The sequence below is a fragment of the Tursiops truncatus genome, chromosome 12 (genome assembly GCF_011762595.2).
Source record: "Tursiops truncatus isolate mTurTru1 chromosome 12, mTurTru1.mat.Y, whole genome shotgun sequence".
NCBI classification, from domain to species: Eukaryota; Metazoa; Chordata; class Mammalia; order Artiodactyla; family Delphinidae; genus Tursiops; species Tursiops truncatus.
The window spans coordinates 83,252,188-83,269,964 of NC_047045.1; the positions used below are offsets into that span (position 1 = coordinate 83,252,188).

General features: G+C 39.2%; 1 protein-coding gene across 18 annotated transcripts in view; it reads right to left on the minus strand.

Moving 5' to 3' along the window:
* The window catches only part of LOC101328244 (1-acyl-sn-glycerol-3-phosphate acyltransferase delta), a 1,425,233-nt gene that overhangs the window by 975,110 nt on the left and 432,346 nt on the right, over window positions 1–17,777 (minus strand). For all 18 annotated transcript variants that reach the window (XR_004529329.2, XR_012324969.1, XR_012324970.1 and 15 more), the window contains exon 3: window positions 11,546–11,786. Coding sequence is in view for 14 of the 18 variants with exons in the window: in XM_033867950.2 (XP_033723841.1) it covers window positions 11,546–11,786 (241 nt within the window). In the remaining 4 variants the exon portion in view is untranslated. The remainder of the gene's footprint in view (window positions 1–11,545; window positions 11,787–17,777) is intronic.

Genomic DNA, 17,777 nt, shown 5'->3' on the forward strand with positions numbered 1-17,777 from the left:
TATGGTATCACGTAAAAAGTGAATTAAAAAAAGAACGTCCTGATAGTTTGTTAACTTGTCATGAGAGTTTCAATATCTTTTATTAAAAGGACATTTTATACTAATTCCCATAGATGGAACAAACATTACTGAATTAGGTGTAAAATTTTTGGAAGCTCCAGGTCATACAAAACAATACCTTCAATAAATGTTTCACAAAATTTAGGAAGTTTTAAAAGAGTTTATTATAATCAGTCAATGTTTACCACTTAATTTGTCATTTTTTTCTTTCTCTTCCTTCTAACCACATTTTTTAAAAAAATGGAATACAGCCGCCTGCCTACATTTCTGGCACACTCTGCAATAATTAGAATTCTCCAACGAGTCCCAAGACAGACTTCACCGGCTGAAAATATCCTGCCTCAGCTCCCACTCTCTTGTCAAGTGCAAATCTTACCATCTTAGCACTTGTCCAACATCCTCCGAAAGTCCTCTAGGCTCCAAAAGCAAAAATGTAAAGGTTCTACCTTATGGAGCACTGGAGGCCCCCAGGAGACGGAGAGGCGCGCACCGCACAGCCCTAGAGGCCTTGCATGAAAGGAGCACACGGTCAGGTCCGACCTCATTTAGTCTAGGGGCAACTTCTCCTCTCCCCTTTTTATCACACTATTGCTCCGCAGAGGGGACTTCAGAAAAATGGAAACACCCCGAGGCTCCTAGCAAGTCAGGACCACACTGAACCTTAAAAACTTTAACAGCGTCATTTCCCACCACTCTCCCCTACAGCTCATTTATAACTGCTTAGGTTCTAAAGAGACAACAACAACCAAGAACACGTCCAGCAGAGTCACGTGCGCTGAGACAGGCATGAAGGAGGTGCAGAGAAAGAAGGCCGGCCTCAGTCTGTCTTCCCTGTTTTGGACAGTGAGCTCACCCCACCCAGCCGGCATGGAGTCCTCGCTGAGGTCAACCTCTCACCCGTGCAGAGGCTGGAGTTTCCTCTCTGTATTTTCTGACACCCAGAAAAGGACACACTGGCACTCCTTCTAGCTTTACTTGACTGCATATCTCTTATGTATTTTAAAAAAAAAATTCATCATGTGTGGAACGCTTTCTTAAACACCAGCAGAGAAAGAAAGATGTGATTGAAAGTTATCAAGTCCGTCTTTAGTCACTGAAAGTGTTGGCACTCAGAGTTCTCCACAACAGGAATCACCACCCCCCAGCCCCAGACACCTTTCTGATACCATCAATCCTCTGAAGCCATAATAGAACCCAGCTATGGCCGTCACTGTCTGAAATCTACACAAGCTCATCCCCCTCTCTGAGTGTAACTAACCTCTTCCCCCATCCTCCAAAGCCCCCCACCACTGACAAATTCTTCTTGTCTTTCAAAGCCCACCTAGGATGCCTGTCTTAGCCTCTCCCTCCTCAACGTCCCCATATTACTTTGATTTACCTCTTTTTCAGAACTCACTTCATTTTAATTTATATACATACATATTCTAAGATGTGAGCTACCTGAGGATCTTGCTCTTCTCATTAACCCTTGGATCTCCTGTTGCCAGTTTATTACACATAAGAAGTTCTTTGCAGTTCTGACACATGCTAAAAACAGGTGGATCATCATGCTAAGTGAAATAAGCCAGTCACAAAAAGACAACAGAGTATGATTCCACTTCTGTAAGGTATCTGGAGTAGTCACATTCACAGAGATAGAAAGTAGCATGGTGTTGCCAGGGGCTGCAGGGATGGGGAAACAGGGAGTTGTTTAATGGGTACAGTTTCAGTTTTACAAAATGGACATGTTTTGAGATTGGTTGCACAACAATGTGAATATCCTTAACACTACTGAACTGTACGCTTAGAAATGGTTAAGATGGTAAATTTCACGTTATGTGTTCTTTGCCACAATGATGATGATGATGGTACTAACAAAAGTAGTACTCAGAAGATGGCTGAAAACAGCAAATGAGGGAACTATCTGGTTGACACCTACACTGTTGTGTGTGGAGTGCTTGATGATCTCTAACCTCCCCCTTAACGCGTTTTGACTTCCTCAGGCTTAGAACTGTTACTTGCACTCTGGATACCCCATGGCACATCACACCATGCTACCCACATGCAGTTATTCACCATTTTCCCCTGCCATATGCGATGAGCAAAAATTGAAGAGCTGTAAGAGTCATCTTACATGTTGAATAAAACTTTTTGGCAGTATGACAATATATCCAGTACCATCCATGTTCCAGGCAATGAAGGTATGAAGTATATGAGACTTACTTGAATCTGACAAGCGTACCTTCAAAGTAGAAAGCAAAAATGTGACAAGTAATTAATTACACTGAACTAAGTCATCCCTCGGTATCCATGAGGCATTTGTTCCAGGAACCCCCTCAGACACCAAAACCCGTGGATGCTCAAGTCCCTTATATAAAATGGTATAGTATTTGCATATAACCTACACTTATCCTCTCTGTACTTTAAATCATATCCAAATTACTTATAATAACTAATACAATGTAAATGCTATGTAAATAGTTGTAAATACAATGTAAATGTTATGTAAATAGTTGCCAGGTGATTGGCATATTCAAGTTTTGCTTTTTGGAACTTTCTGGAATTTTTTTATTTCTAAATATTTTTCATCCCCAGTTGGTTGAATCCATGGATGTGGAACCCGGGGATACGGAGGGCCAACTGTATATATAAAGTACAATAAAGAGGAAAAAGAAACTCATTCTGCTTTTGGAATGGTGCTCATACTTCTTGGAAAGGAATATAGGACTATTTTCCTTACCTAAAAAACCCACCCAAAAATATGTCAGGTTGGCAAAATTCCCACTACACTGAAACATCATTTTCTGTGTTTTCACTTATAATATTGAAAGAGTATATTACAGTAAAATTTTCTTTGTTGGAGAAAAAAATCAAGTACTTGCAGAATCATAATGTATTTTTAATAATTTGATGTGATAGCAACTTTAAGTTGCTCTAGTATGACTGCCAAAATTTTGTTGTTTCAGGGAAGGTTTAAAGCTGTCCAATGCACCAAGAAATTCACACCCTCTGGCTTAAAGTCATTAGTATGTATAATACACATTTTCAAGTACTTGAGATTTGATTTTTGGATAAAATGAGAATTAAGTCTGAAGTTTATCGCTTTATTCCATTAGGAGGCTTCCATTACTGATCTGTATTTGGCAGGTGCTAACTCATTCATAATCCCAGAATAACTTTCATCTTGCAATACATTCAACCACTGGCAAAAAAATTGCTGATAAGAACATACTCTCTAGTAATCATGATATATCTACAGTATGTATCCAGGGCTCAAGTCTTAAAAGTAATTTAATTTATTTTTAATAGACTTTATCTCTTAGAGCAATTTTAGGTTCACAGCAAAACTGATCAAAAAGTACAGAGAGTTTCCATATACCCCCTTCCCCAACACACGCCAGCTTGCCCCACTATCAACATCCCTCACCAGAGTAGTGCACTTGTTACAACTAATTAACCTACATTGATACATCATTATGACTCAAAGTCCACCATTTGCTTTAGGGTTCACTCTTAGTATTTTATATTCTATGGGTTTTATAATGACATGGTATCTACCATTTTATCATACAGAATAGTTACTCTGTCCTAAAAATCCTCTGTACGCTGACTATTCATCCCTTCCCACACAACCCCCCCGCAACTTCTGATGTTTTTACTGTCTCCATAGTTTTCTCTTTTCCAGAACGTCATATAGTTGGAATCATACAGTATTAGCTTCTCAACTTGATTTCACTTAGTAATATGCATCTAAGTTTCCTCCATGTCTTTTCATGGCTTGATAGCTTATTTCTTTTTAGCACTAAGTAATATTGTCTGGATATATCACAGTTTATCCATTTACCTATTTAAGAACGTCTTGATTGCTACCAAATTTTGGCAATTATGAATAAAGCTGCTATAAACATCTGGGTGCAGATTATTGTGTGGACATATGTTTTCAACTCATTGGAGTAAACACCAAGGAGCACAATCACTGGATTGTATGGTGTGTTTAGTTTAGTGAGAAACTGTCAAACCATCTTCCAAAGTGGTTGTACCATTTTACATTCCCACCAGCAGGAATGAGAGTTGATGTTGCTCCATATTCCAGCCAGTGTTTGGTGTCGGCGTTTTGGATTTTAATCATTCTAACAGGTGTGTAATGGTATCTCATTGTTTTTTTAATTTGCAATTCCCTAATGACATGATATTGAGCATCTTTTCATATGGTTATTTGTCATCTGTATATCTTCTTTGATGAGGTGTCTACTCAGGTCTTTTGTCAATTTTTTACAGGTTGTTCATTTTATTATTGTTGAGTTTTAAGAGATTTTGTATATTTTGAATAACAGTCCTTTATTAAATATGTCTTTTTTGCAAATATTTTCTCCCCATCTGTGGCGTGTCTTTTCATTCTCTTGCCATTGTCTTTCACAGAGCAGACAATTTTAAGTTTAATGAAGTCCAGCTTATCATTTATTTATTTCATGGATCATGCCTTTGGTGTTGTATCTAAAAAGTCATTACCACATTCAAGATCATCTAAATTTTCTCCTATGTTATCTTCCTGTTGTTTTAGTTTCATGTTTTACCTTTAGGTCTCTGATCCATTTTGAGTCATTTTTTGTGAGTGACAAGTGTAAAATCTTTGTGTATTTTTTTTTTTTTTTTTTTTTTTGCATGTGGATGTCCAGTTTTTCCAGCACATTTGTTGAAAAGACTATTTGTTCTCCATCATATTGCCTTTTCTCCTTGTCAAAGATCAGATGACCATGTTTATGTGGGTCTACTTCTGGGCTCTCTGTTCTGTAGAACTATTTGTGTATTCTTTCACCACTACTACACTCTGTTAATTGTTGTAGCTTTATAGGAACTCCTAACTTCAGAGAGCATCAAGCTTCTGACTTTTTTCTTCTTCAATACTGTGTTGGCTATACTGGGTCTTTTGCCTCTCCATTTAAACTTCAGAATAAGTTTGCTGATATTCACAGAATAACTTGCTAAGATTTTGACTGTAACTGTGTATGTCAAGTTGGGAAGCTGATGTCTTGACAATGTTGAGTCTTCTTGTCCATGAACATGGAATGTCACTCCATTTACTTAGTTCTTTGATTTCATTCAGCAAAGTTGTGTGATTTTCCTCATACAGAACCTGTACATATTTTGTTAGGTTTATATCTAAGTATTTCATTTTAGGGGGTGCTAATGTAAATGGTACTGTGTTTTTTAATTTCTAATTACATTTTTTCATTGATGGTATACAGGATAGCAACTGACTCTTTTATATTAACCTTGTATCCTGCAATCTTGACATAATCACTTATTAGATCCAAAAGCTTTTTTTGTCAAATCCTTTAGATTTTCTGCATTGACAATCACATCACCTATGAGCAAAGTCAGTTTTATGATTCCTCCCAATCTGTATGCCTTTTGTTTCTTTTTATTGATTTATTGCATTAGCTAACACTTTCAGTATAATGTTGACAAGGAGTGGCAGAGGTAATTTATTCTTAATTTTTTTAAACCTTTGTCTATTTTTAATTTTTTCTATTTTACATTTTCAAGTTCTATTTCAATAATTCATTCCAGGGACTTCCCTGGTGGTCCAGTGGTTAAACTCCAAGCTTCCACTGCAGGGGGCACGGGTTTGATCCCTGGTCAGGAACTAAGATCCCACATGCAGCGTGGGGCAGCCAAAACAAACAAACAAAAATTCATTCCAGCGTGTAATGCTTCATCGAAAGCAGTCTCTTGCATTTAGTAAAAAGATGTCTAATTATTGTAGAGGAAAATGTTCTTCAAAACTAATGAAATGCATTGTTAGTAAACTGGGGCAATGAGACTTAAAAAGAACTGGATAAAATTAATGAAAGTTTTCTTTTTAAAGACCCCAAAATTATGAAAAAATAGTACACCTTGTGATATAAAAGTTGAGTTTTAAAATTTGACTACTTGGCTAAAATTAACAATTAACATGATTCTTCAACCTTTATAACCAAACTATCTAGAAGAAAAGCAAAAACTCATTCATTCCTTCTGATATTATATTTAAATGAATACAGACTAGTGGATATGTTGAACACAAGGTTCGGAGTAAGACAGTCCTTAATAGAGTCTTCCTTTGTATTTGTTCCTCAAATGATCTGATACTACTTTCTATCTATTAGGAGGACATTAATATATTCTACCTGATGGGGTTTCTGAAGAATTAAACAAGACATTTCATGGAAGCAGGGCTTAGGGCAGTGCCAGGCTCAGGATAAGCATTCACAGATGTTGACTATCATTACCACCAGTTCCTGATGTCACGGGTGTTACGGTATTTTGATGATTTAAAACACTGATCCTGTTGCTTCTACCCTGGCATCCTGAAGTTTATTCACAAGCAGCCAAGGTGAACATTCCCTAAGTCACATCATGTCACTCCATCTCTCAAAACTCCTCCAGTGGCTCCCTTCTCACCAGGGTAAAATCTAGGGCCTACAAGACCCTACACAGCCTACGGTTTTCTGAGGCCTGTGAGGACATGGCTGCCCTGGAGAAGGATTATGAGGAGGTTGGTATGGATTCTGTTGAGGGAGAGGGAGAGGAAGGAGAGGAATACTAATTACCATTCCTTTCAGCCCTGTAGCATGTCATCCTCAGAATTTCAGCTTTAACATTAGTTGACAGGAGTAAAACTTTCTTATTAGATTGTCTTCACTTTCAACTGTGATCATGTATTACTGTCTTCCTTTCTGACTTCCTGTCTCCTACTGTTTCACTTCCTCTGCCCCAGCCACGCTGTCCTCCTTGCTTTCCAAGCACGGTCCTGCCTTGGGTCCATACACTCGCTGTCCCCTCTACCTGAGATTCCTGAATGGATGCTCCCTGAAATGCTCTCCTCAGTTGTCACTTCATGAGAGAGGCCTCTGACCACCTTATACAAAAGAGCACCCTTTCCAACACTCTGTGTTCCCTTTACTATGCTATTTTTTTTCACCAGAGAACATATACTTACTAGCTATTTGGCTTTTTGTTTGTTTGCTTGTTTATTATCTTCTTCCCAACTAGAATGAGGTCCAGTTGGGTTGGTAATTTTGCTGTTACTATTTCCTGCTACATCCCAGCACCTAGAATTGTGCCTGGCACAGAGTAGGGATTCTCTAATTATTTGTTTAAGTAGTTAGCTAACTGCATGACAAATATTGGAGAATATTCCTATTTTTTCCTAGATCCAATAGCTTCTTTCATCTGATTATCAGGAGGGGATGAATGGTATTTCTTTAAGGAAACACAAACATAATATGTGAACTTAGTTCATGCATGTGTTCCTTGGAGTCCAGGAATAGCTTACTCGATGTTCTTATTCAAATGTTTATAAAATAATATACAATAACAATATTTTAAAACAATACAAATTCTTACTGTGTAGGACAGTGTTACTCAAAGCATGGCTCCTGGAACCATACTTTCAGCAAGACCTGGGAACTTGTTAGAAATGCAGATTCTCAGTCACCACTCCAGGAAGACTGAGCTGGACCCAGCCCTCAGGTGACACCAATGAGTACTGAACCTTGAGAACCACTGCTTTAAGGAATTCTTAAATGACTCATTTCAGTTCTTTGACTTCCTCTTAAAAATCATAATCTAACATGTCCTAGCTTCTAAATATAAATAGTATAAACTATTAATGTAGATCATGACAATGCCTCTTACATTGACCAATTATCTTTTGCACCTATAAATACCTGAAAGACATGCTCTCAAGTTGCAGTTCTTATTTGTTGCATCTACTTTTGTGGCTACAGCCCAGCTCTCCACCTTTTAGAGCCCTCTCACGTTTGGCAAGCACCTAAATTCTTCCTTGTCTAATTCAAACACCCTGGAAACATGCTGAAATTTGGGTTTATTTCTCTTAAATTTCTTTCTTAAAGGCAGAAGTTTTCAAACATTTTTCAACCAGGACCTTTTTTCTTTTTTTTCCCCAAATGAAATGCACTGTAGATGCTTTGTATATAAAACTGGTAATTATGAGCCTGCTCTTGCTACTATGGACTGACTTGGTTTGTCCACCTGTCTTTCTCAACATTCCTACCACCTGGTTAAAGACTCTAGGTAGGTCTCACAGTCGAAAGGTGGGAAAACATTTGCTATAGGGCAGCATTTCTTGGAGTGTACTCAGCACCATGATTTCTGAATCTCTGTCCTCAGCTAACGGAATCAGACTTTCTGGCCCTGGAATAAGCATTGAACAAACATTCCCACTAGAGTTTGTGAGTCACTGCTCTAGGAACTCTAAACTGTCATTTTTATTAAAAAAAATAATTGTATAAGCACGTCGTTTGCCCACAGTCATTTCAAATAATCCCATTCAAGGTATTCCATTCATTCAAGCAGTAAAATTAACAAGATATTTTAAGAGGTGAAGTTTCATTTTTCTCTGTATAATGTTGAACAAGTCATTAGTTCTAAAAGTTAAATACACAGAAAATTCTGATGAATGGCTTATTACATTTACAGTTTTACATAATTTAGGAAACACTGATCACCATTTTTTCTTAGAGATTTTGTGGGAAACTACAGTAAATTGAACAAATATCCTGTCCTCAAAGAGATAAAGTATATACAGAAGGAACTAGAGTACAAAATAGAAAATAATAAGAGGTATGAAAGTTCTGAAAAGGAGATGATTCTTTCCACTTCAGAAGATTAAGGGATGACTCCTTGCAGTTCAGAGTTTCAGTTCAATGCAGAATAAAGTCCTAAAGTTGACCTGGAATAACCCATATTTTTTTGCCTGATTCTTTCCAGATGCAACATAACTTACACCACCCTTTCAGCACAGGAAAGGTAATAGGAGAGCTCACTCCTGATCTGGGGTGATGGAAGGAGAAGCACAATAGGATGCTGGCCACCTGGCATGCCAGCAAGTGTTGCCAAGCCCAGTCCCCAGTCGGCAAAACACATGCAGCTAACAGGCCACCACTGGTCAGTGGGTAAATGAGAAACAGGGTGATTAGAGGTCAGACTACATGAGGTCTGTATGGAAAGTTAAGGTTAAGCAGTCCAATAACAAAGCATACAGTAGCCTGCAAGCTCTTGCTACAGTGCTACTGTCCTATGTACATTTATGAGAGTTTCTTTAATCTATTGTTTGGGTTGAAACAATTACATATTTCACTTAAAATCTAAGTAGAATATTAGACATTTAGCAGAATTTTCTAAGAGTGTACCGGTATCTCAATCACTGTAGGAAGAGAATATTTTCTTCAGTAGAAGTATTATGATCTAGCAAGAGAAACAATGGAAGGTGCCAATAATTCCAAACTGATAATCATAAAATAAAACTCTCAAGAAGACTGAAGGCAATTTTATAATAAAATAAAATAATAAGATTCTACTTTTTAAATCTTCAGATAAATACCAGTGACAAGATAGTAGAATCACAAACATTAGGAAACATTAAAATATGTGAATACCTATAAATGATAATTATTCTGCTTATATTATTATTAATGTTCAGATAATGCACATAAGGATTTAATTTTGCTCTAAAGCAACAGCCACCAACCTTTTTGGCACCAGGGACCGGTTTCATGGAAGACAATTTTTCCACGGACAGGGACAGGGGGGTGGTTCAGGCGGACAGGGACAGGGGGGTGGTTCCACGGACAGGGAGTGGGGGGTGGTTCAGGCGGTAATGCAAGCGACGGGGAGTGACGGGGAGCGACGGGGAGCAGCAGATGAAGCTTCGCTCGCTTGCCCACCGCTCACCTCCTGCTGTGCGGCCCGGGCTCCTAACAGGCCATGACCGGTACCGGTCCACAGCCCACGGGTTGGGGACTCCTGCTCTAAAGATTTCCTATCAGATATAAGTTAGGTCACCTAATTCCAAATCCTAGTCTCTAAAACCACATTTTTACATTTTAACCTGTGTCACATTATGGGCTATTCCCTCATATATATCTTCCAATTCATTAACTGTCTCTTTGGCATTGACAAATTGCTCTTTCAACCAATCTGTTGAGGATTTTTTTTCATTCTAATAGTTAAATGTATGCTCTATTCAATAGCTATCTTTTCTATTATGTCTGTTTTCTGTTTTGATTTCAATTTTTTATTTTATGTCCTAATTAACATAAAACATTTTTGTTTTGTATTCTGTTTCAAACTGTCATTTTATTTTCTCACGTTTTGGGGGAAACCAATCTTCTAGTTTATGGTGTATGCTCTCCTCCACTCAAGGTAGAATATCCCTTTGTTTGACTTATAATGGGTATCATGAGGACCCCTTCAGTAGGGCTTGTTCATCTCTGGAGGCCATGACCCCCAAGTGTTCTCTGGAATGCTTTTACGTACATTCTGCTTGAGACATCAGATGTGCCAAAGCCTGGGTCTGATATTTATATTAATTCCTCCTTGTGGACAACATAGGTATTGAGAGGTTTAGGTTTATCTCATTTTCCCCATTTCTCAGTTATTTTTTCAGTCTCCTAGATGCCCAGTCCATGTAAAGGACATGAAGCCTTCATTCCTTCCACAACCACCTGAGGGCCACCAGAGCACCATGCACTTAAATTCTTGGTTTATTCATTCCTTTATTTAAAGACAGCTGTGTTGTTTCTACTTCTTCACTTACCCCTGGAAAATTTCCTTTTTCTTTTTCAATTTCATCTATGATTTTAAAAATATTAATTAAATTTTATTTAGTAATTTTAGCAAGAAGCCTCCATCTTGGTGGTTCCAAAATTCTCTGACACTGTGAAAGCCGTACCAGCCCAGGGCTGCTTACGTCTTCACCTATTGCACGTGGGAGAGAAATAAACGTCTACCTTGCCGAGTCATTGTTATTACTTTGTGTTTTCTGTCACACACAGTCAAAAAGAATCCTGTTGTACCTCTGACTATTTAGACTGGAGAATAAAAGACTAAAGGAAACATACTAATATTGTCAGAATAACAAAGGGATTGTCATTCATGCCAAAACAAACTTTTGAAATGGGCTGTAGCATAAAGAAGGAAGAATTCTTTCACACAAAGGATATTACTGACATTGTCATTTGTTCTTAGAACCTGCAAATGACTAAATTACCTCTGAAGTTCTCTTTCTCCTTTTTTAACATTTCTCTATATCATCAGAAACATAATCAACCAAAATGTATTTTAAGAAAATAAGAAATAGAAGAGAACAAAGGCAAAAGTTGAGAGGGACATACAGGTACCTTAATCATATACTTTGAGCCTAGCACAATGTATCACATGTCCCCACCACCCCTAGTTCCTCCAAAAGTAAACCCAAGATACTATCACTATGGTCCTGACACCTTCCCCATCCCTTACGTTCATTCTTAATATGATAGCTCTGTTTCGTTGTACTTATTAAATGTGTCACCTCAAATTTTATATCCACGTACTCTCCTTCTAGTCATGTCTCCTTCTGGTGATTTAGAACTTGTCATGAACTAAATACACCATAGTGAGGCCATTCTTCGTGGAGATTCTACTGCACAAAATGCTTTACTAGCCACAGCCAGTCAATTACCTGGCCTTCCAGCTGGTGGGCCACCATTCTCGTTGTCATCCTTCAGAATAACAGCCAGACCCACTGAGTCGGCCGGGAGGACGGAGCTGCTGAGGTCCACCCGAGTTAGGCTCTCAGGTTCCCTCTCAGAGCCCCCCGCAGTGTTCTGCGGGCTGTCCCTTCCAGCTGTGCTCCTTTCTGGGACTTTTCTCTGGGGTCTGAGCACAATGTGAACGATGCTCTGCTGATCCAGGTCACAGCTCTGTGGGAGAGTGAAACAAAAACACAACAAGAAAGGGCAGACATTAAAACACCAGGAGGAGCTGAATTTGTCATCAGTTCTAGAGTGTGTAAAAGACATTGGTTTATGTCCAATGTCTGCACGCAGTCATGGAACTTAAAGAAAAGTGACACGTGTGATTGACTGATCAGGACAGGCACACTCACCCTGCAGCAGGGGCCAACACCTACACATGTGTGTGTTAATATTGAACTGGGGCCAGAAACTGAAATGTGGGGATAAATGGAACACGACAACAGACGAAAACTGAAGTAATATTCAAAGGGACATGAAATCTAACGGGAAAGAAACATGTATCACACTGCATACATAACCATACTGAAAAGCAGTATGCTTTTAAAACTGACTTCCTGGAAATATGTCCTTATAATTTTCAAATTTAAATGCTAGCACTCATTTCTGTTTTAAAAAGCACAGAGTTGGTTATTACCAACTACAAGGCAATTTTCTCTAGAATTTACCATACACTTGTTTACAGTAGGCTCCATGTATACTCAGACATCACTAGCAATCACACCACCAGGCCAGTGAAGCCAGAGGACAGGGTACCAGTGCCATCTCGGATCATTCACTGTTTCATCCAATCTCACAATTAAAATCAGTGGACGCCTACAAAAATGTTTTGTATCTATATATTAATGTGTATGAACATGAGACTTTAAAATTTAGTAGAATTAGTAGAAACTAACACAATATTGTAAAGCAACTATACTCCAATAAAAAATAAAATAAAATAAAATAAAAGCATAAAAAAAGAAAAGAAAGTTAGACATCAGATAATTTACTTGGACAGAAACTATACTAACTTAAGTTAAATCTCTGTTTCAGAATATCTACTGGGTAGACACAGTCGTTCATCTGTCTGTCCCTCGTCCCACAGAGCGAGGACCCTCCTCTCTCTACAACACCCCCCATTGCCATTCTCCCTCATCTTAGGAAGTTTAAATAACACACACGCAAAACACAACAACACTGGTAACAATCCTAACCCCCCAAGCGCCGTGTTATCTCTATCAGACTTGTAAGAATGGTGCCTGACACTCATCAGCACTCCCTGCCCACACACCACGGCTTGCTGTCAGCCTCGCCCACTCAGGAAGGTCACCAGCATGCCCTCCGGTCCCAAATCCCACTCTGATCTCTTCTGGTCCCGTGTCTCGGGTCTCGGTCACGTCAACACACTTCCTCTTCCTGCCGCCTGTCCCCGCAGTTTCCCAGCTCTCCCCAGGACTGCTCCTACTCAGCAGTAGTCACTCTGTGTCAATCTCTGTCCCCTCAGTCCGCCCCTAGCTGACTTCCTATTTCTGTCAAGGCACCACCATCCCTCATGTTATCCAAGTGTCAAGGCTTCCCCTCCCACCTAAAACTCCAATCATTCTCCTGTTTTCTAAAGAGGGCTTCACCACCTTTGAACCTTCCTCCCTACTGTTACATCCAGCAAGGTGTCAAGAGTAACTAATTCTGACTCAGAAATTCCCTTCACATCTTCAGCTCCTTTACATCCCAATTGTCACCTCCCCATTTTAGGCCTCCATCATTACAAGAGCTTTGTAATTACTTCCTTACCTCTTGTCTTGCCCCGCAAACCTTTTGTACAAGAATTTCTGGTGTTTTCTGCATAGTCTTTTTAAAGTGTCTCACTATTACTGGTTAAATATAGTCTAACATCTTACTATCTTCTTCAAGTGTGCTCAGACTCTTCTCCTTTCTAGACCAACTGTCTTTTCCTCTCCATTATATATGTAGATTATATTATTCTTCAAAAAATATTCACTCTCATCTCCCTTCATCCTGCCCTTGATTTTGGGCTAAGCCATGTGATCAGCTTTGGCTAATAGGACATTTGCAGATGTGACTGAACCAGGGTTTTAGAGTATATTTTCACCACTGCCCTGGCTATCAACAAAGAATCCCTGGAAGTTTCCACCTCTTCAGCCTGGGCCCCAGAACTGCACACATGGCGCAGACCTGAGCCCAAGCCATGGAGAGGATCAAGTGCAACCCCACCTATAGCTTGAGCAGTCTTCCAGCTAAATGCAGGCTGGGGCTGCAGACCCCCAGATGACCTGAAGATGCAAGGGAAAGAGACGGTTATTAATGTATGGTACTGAGATCTTGTGGTTGTTCATTAAGCAGTAATCGCTGACAATACACTTTTTTCCATTCTAATTGGACTAACAGACGTTCTACCACCATTTATCATCACCTCAGTGCTCGGCCAGCACTCTAGAGACTGTACAAAGCCTTTAGCCTAAGTCATATCAAACAAACCAACATCAAGATCTGAGTACACTCAAATGTGGGCATGTGAGGACGTGTGCTTTGCAATAAGGAGAAACAATTGAGAATTAGCATCCTAACATATTCTGAGATTTTCATCCATATTGTGCTCTTTTCAAAAGGTTCAAAAAATCAGTGAGATAAAATTCCTCTCTCCACAGTCATAACGTACGTGCTTCATGTGATACTCTCAGATAAAAATAATGTCTTTCTCTCTCATCTGAATCCGGGTAATCTGCCTGCTATGCTCTTCCACTGCAGTGATCAGAGCTTGGACATCGTGTGTGTGTGTGTGTGTGTGTGTGTGTGTGTGTGTGTGTGTGTGTGTGTGTGTGTGTGTGTGTGTGTGTGTGTGTCTGATCCTCCAACTTAATTTAGAATTCCTTAAGAGCAGCGACTGGGTTACACTTCTACTTTTATTTACCAGAATGCCTCACACAGCACTCTGAACCTAGTAGATGTAGAAAATTCATCTATGAATTGAAAAGGTAAATGACTGAGAGGAAATAAGAATGCATGAATGAACAAATATAAACAGCTACCGACGCATACACACAACACCTGAAGTGTTCCTCGGGGAGCAAGAAGACTGCAGAGAAGCAACATGGAATTCAAAGTCAAATAGGTGTAATTTATTAGCTGCGTGATTTTTGGCAAATTACTTTCCCTGCATAAGCTTCAGTTTCTACATATGTCATTAGCAATAATATTACCAACTTTGATGATTGCTCTGAGATGTAAGGACATATACAGAGTGCAGACCCAATCCAGTCACAACTCAATATATAATTGTCAGTATCACTATCATCATTTATGAGTTTTGAAAACTAAAGAGGTGGGTCCTTATCTTGTATAAAGATAAAACCTCAGAATAAAACCTCAGAATCCTTTTTGGCTGCTCCATTCACACAATCTTATTTGGAAAATGTATAAAGAAGGTGGAATAAGCAGAATCGACAAATGTGACAGTTATTCTGGTAACTTTCCAGGCTTTCTGTGAACTAAAAGTTGATACAAAAATTATCACTATATGCTCAGATGCCAGGAAACACATGAAGAACCTGAGCAAATTCTCAGGGGCTGCTAAAATTGGACAAATATGGAAAAAATAAAAAAACTGAGGTTTTCCTTTCAAATCCAGATTTTCCTAATGCTCAGAGTAGAGCTGCAAAGGGGAGTAGGAAGATCCCAAACAGATTTCAGTACTTATAGTGATATTTATAGAACATATTTCCCTGAGACTCCATCCATGGTTCAGAGACCATTAACTGCTTAATTCTTTGACTCACTTGTAGAAAACGTTGTTGATTTCAGAAGCAGTCCCTTTGCCAGATGGTGCAAGTGCACCATCATGTTAGTTCAGTTCAAAGCCACATTAATAACATATCCCATGGGCAATAAATTAGATAAAGTTTAGTTGTCTAGCCACTCCAAAGCCCAAAATAATATTTAGTTCTCTTGGTATATGAACGATCCCTCAGCTTTGGGAGGTAGAGATTTTCACGGGAAGACAGCAGAGTTTTCAAACATTGTTTTAAGCTTCTTCAGGGCAAAAACAATGCCTTATTTATCTTTGTTTCCTCAATAACCAGAATATTGCTTGGCAAAGAGGAAACAGTACATTTGTGTTTTCCTTATAACAAGTCATTAATTCAACAAGTAAGGCAGTGACATAAGTCGTTTAGTGTGGACATAACAAGTGGGTATTCACCCAGCTGGGCTTGGTCTTGTGCCGTCAAGCAGAGCTGTTGTCCCACCAGGGACTGAGAGCTCAGTACAATGGACTCTCTCTCCAGGACCTCTGACTTGGAGATACCCCAGGATTAATAAAACATCTACGGGAGTTGTCTGCCAACCAATGACCACCTCTCATCCAACTGGCCATTATTCCACGATATACAAGAAATTGATGTAGTTTTCCTTTTCCGAAAAGGAGTCCTTCTGAGGACATGTAGTTGGAATTCAAATATCTGACAGCCTGGTAATATAATTCGAACACTGAAAACAAGAAAAATTTGAAAAACCTGAGAATGCTTTTCAAGATATTCTTAACCTTTTGAAACATTGTAAAAATAAGTAATGTCACTCTAAGAAGAAAAATTAACAAGGATTGAAAAGTTATTGGAATGTTGTCCAAGCACTTAAAGAAGGGTTACACAGATAATCTTTAAAATGATTAATAATGAGTTTCAAAAATAGTTAATAATGTCACATATTAACAAAATGCTTTCACGTGCTATGCCGATAACAATTACATTAATAATAAAAGTAAAATAAATACATAATATGCTTGAGCTTTGTACTACTCTCCAGATTGTGTTACAAGGTCTTCAGATGTAGTAAGTTGTTTAATATCCCCATAGTGAACTAAGGGAGCTGCTCTTACCATCCAGAAGTGAGTTGTATGTAAAGCCAGGAGAACTGTGCCTGGCACAAACTAAGCTCTTTAAACATTACTTGTCTCTGTTGTTCATTTCTATTCCACTTCACAGAAGTTAAAGGTGAGCCACAGAGAAATTTATAACAGGCTCAATGTAATCCAACTCTTAAGTATGAAACCAGGATGGGAACCCATCAAACATTACTTGTCTCTGTTGTTCATTTCTATTCCACTTCACAGAAGTTAAAGGTGAGCCACAGAGAAATTCATAACAGGCTCAACGTAATCCAGCTCTTAAGTATGAAACCAGGATGGGAACCCAGGCCAAGGACTCCCGATAACCTTCTCTGACTCTCCTGAGCTCCACTATGTGGCTGCAGAGAGGAAGTGAGGTAGTGGGTGGGATAGACAGAGGAGGACAAATCTATAGGGGCCATGGTGAAGAGCGGGGTTTGGAAGCTGCAATGGATCTGCTTCAGGTACAAAGGAATGATTCGAAGAGCCAGATATGTTAAAAACTTGAGAAGACAGCCACTGGGACCCGGGCAACCTGGAGGCCATGGAAGAAAGTTTGTGTGGGTCTGATAAAAAACAAAACCAAACAGGACGACAAGACAATGAAATAAGAATCAGTGCCAGTTATAGATGCATCAGTCAAACCATGCAAAGTAAGAACAGGGTAGAGGTGGCCTGGCAACAAGGCTGGCAACCCCCAAAGGTCGGTGCCAGCTTCAGCTGTTTTTAAGTCAGCTCCCCTGCAGATCCCAAACCCCGAGAAGACAGCACTTGTCACATGGGGTTGCACTGCCTATTTATGTGTTTCTCTGTTACCAGACAATTCCATCTTCAAGAAAAGATACTAAATCTTCCTAATGCTGAATCTACAGTATCTACTGTAATGACCTGGTGGTCATAGTACACACTCCACCTGGGTTTGTTGAATGACTCCATGATCCTGTGGAGCACATGCCAATTGCTGCAGCCATTGCAGAGGTAAGGAAATGCGTCAGATGGCTTTAGTGAGTCGCCTAAATATGACACATAATTAGGAAATGAAAGAGCCAGATCCGCGGCCCATGTTTTCTGGCTCTTAGCCCAATGCTCTTTCAAATATCCCACTTTGGACTCCCCACGTTTCTGAGTTCATCATACAAGGATACACGTTAGACACAACCTCCAACGAGTTGATTTTTTAATTTTGTTTTTAAAGATTTTTTTTTTTTGATGTGGACCATTTTTAGAGTCTTTATTGAATTTGTTACAATATTGCTTCTGTTTTATGTTTTGGTTTT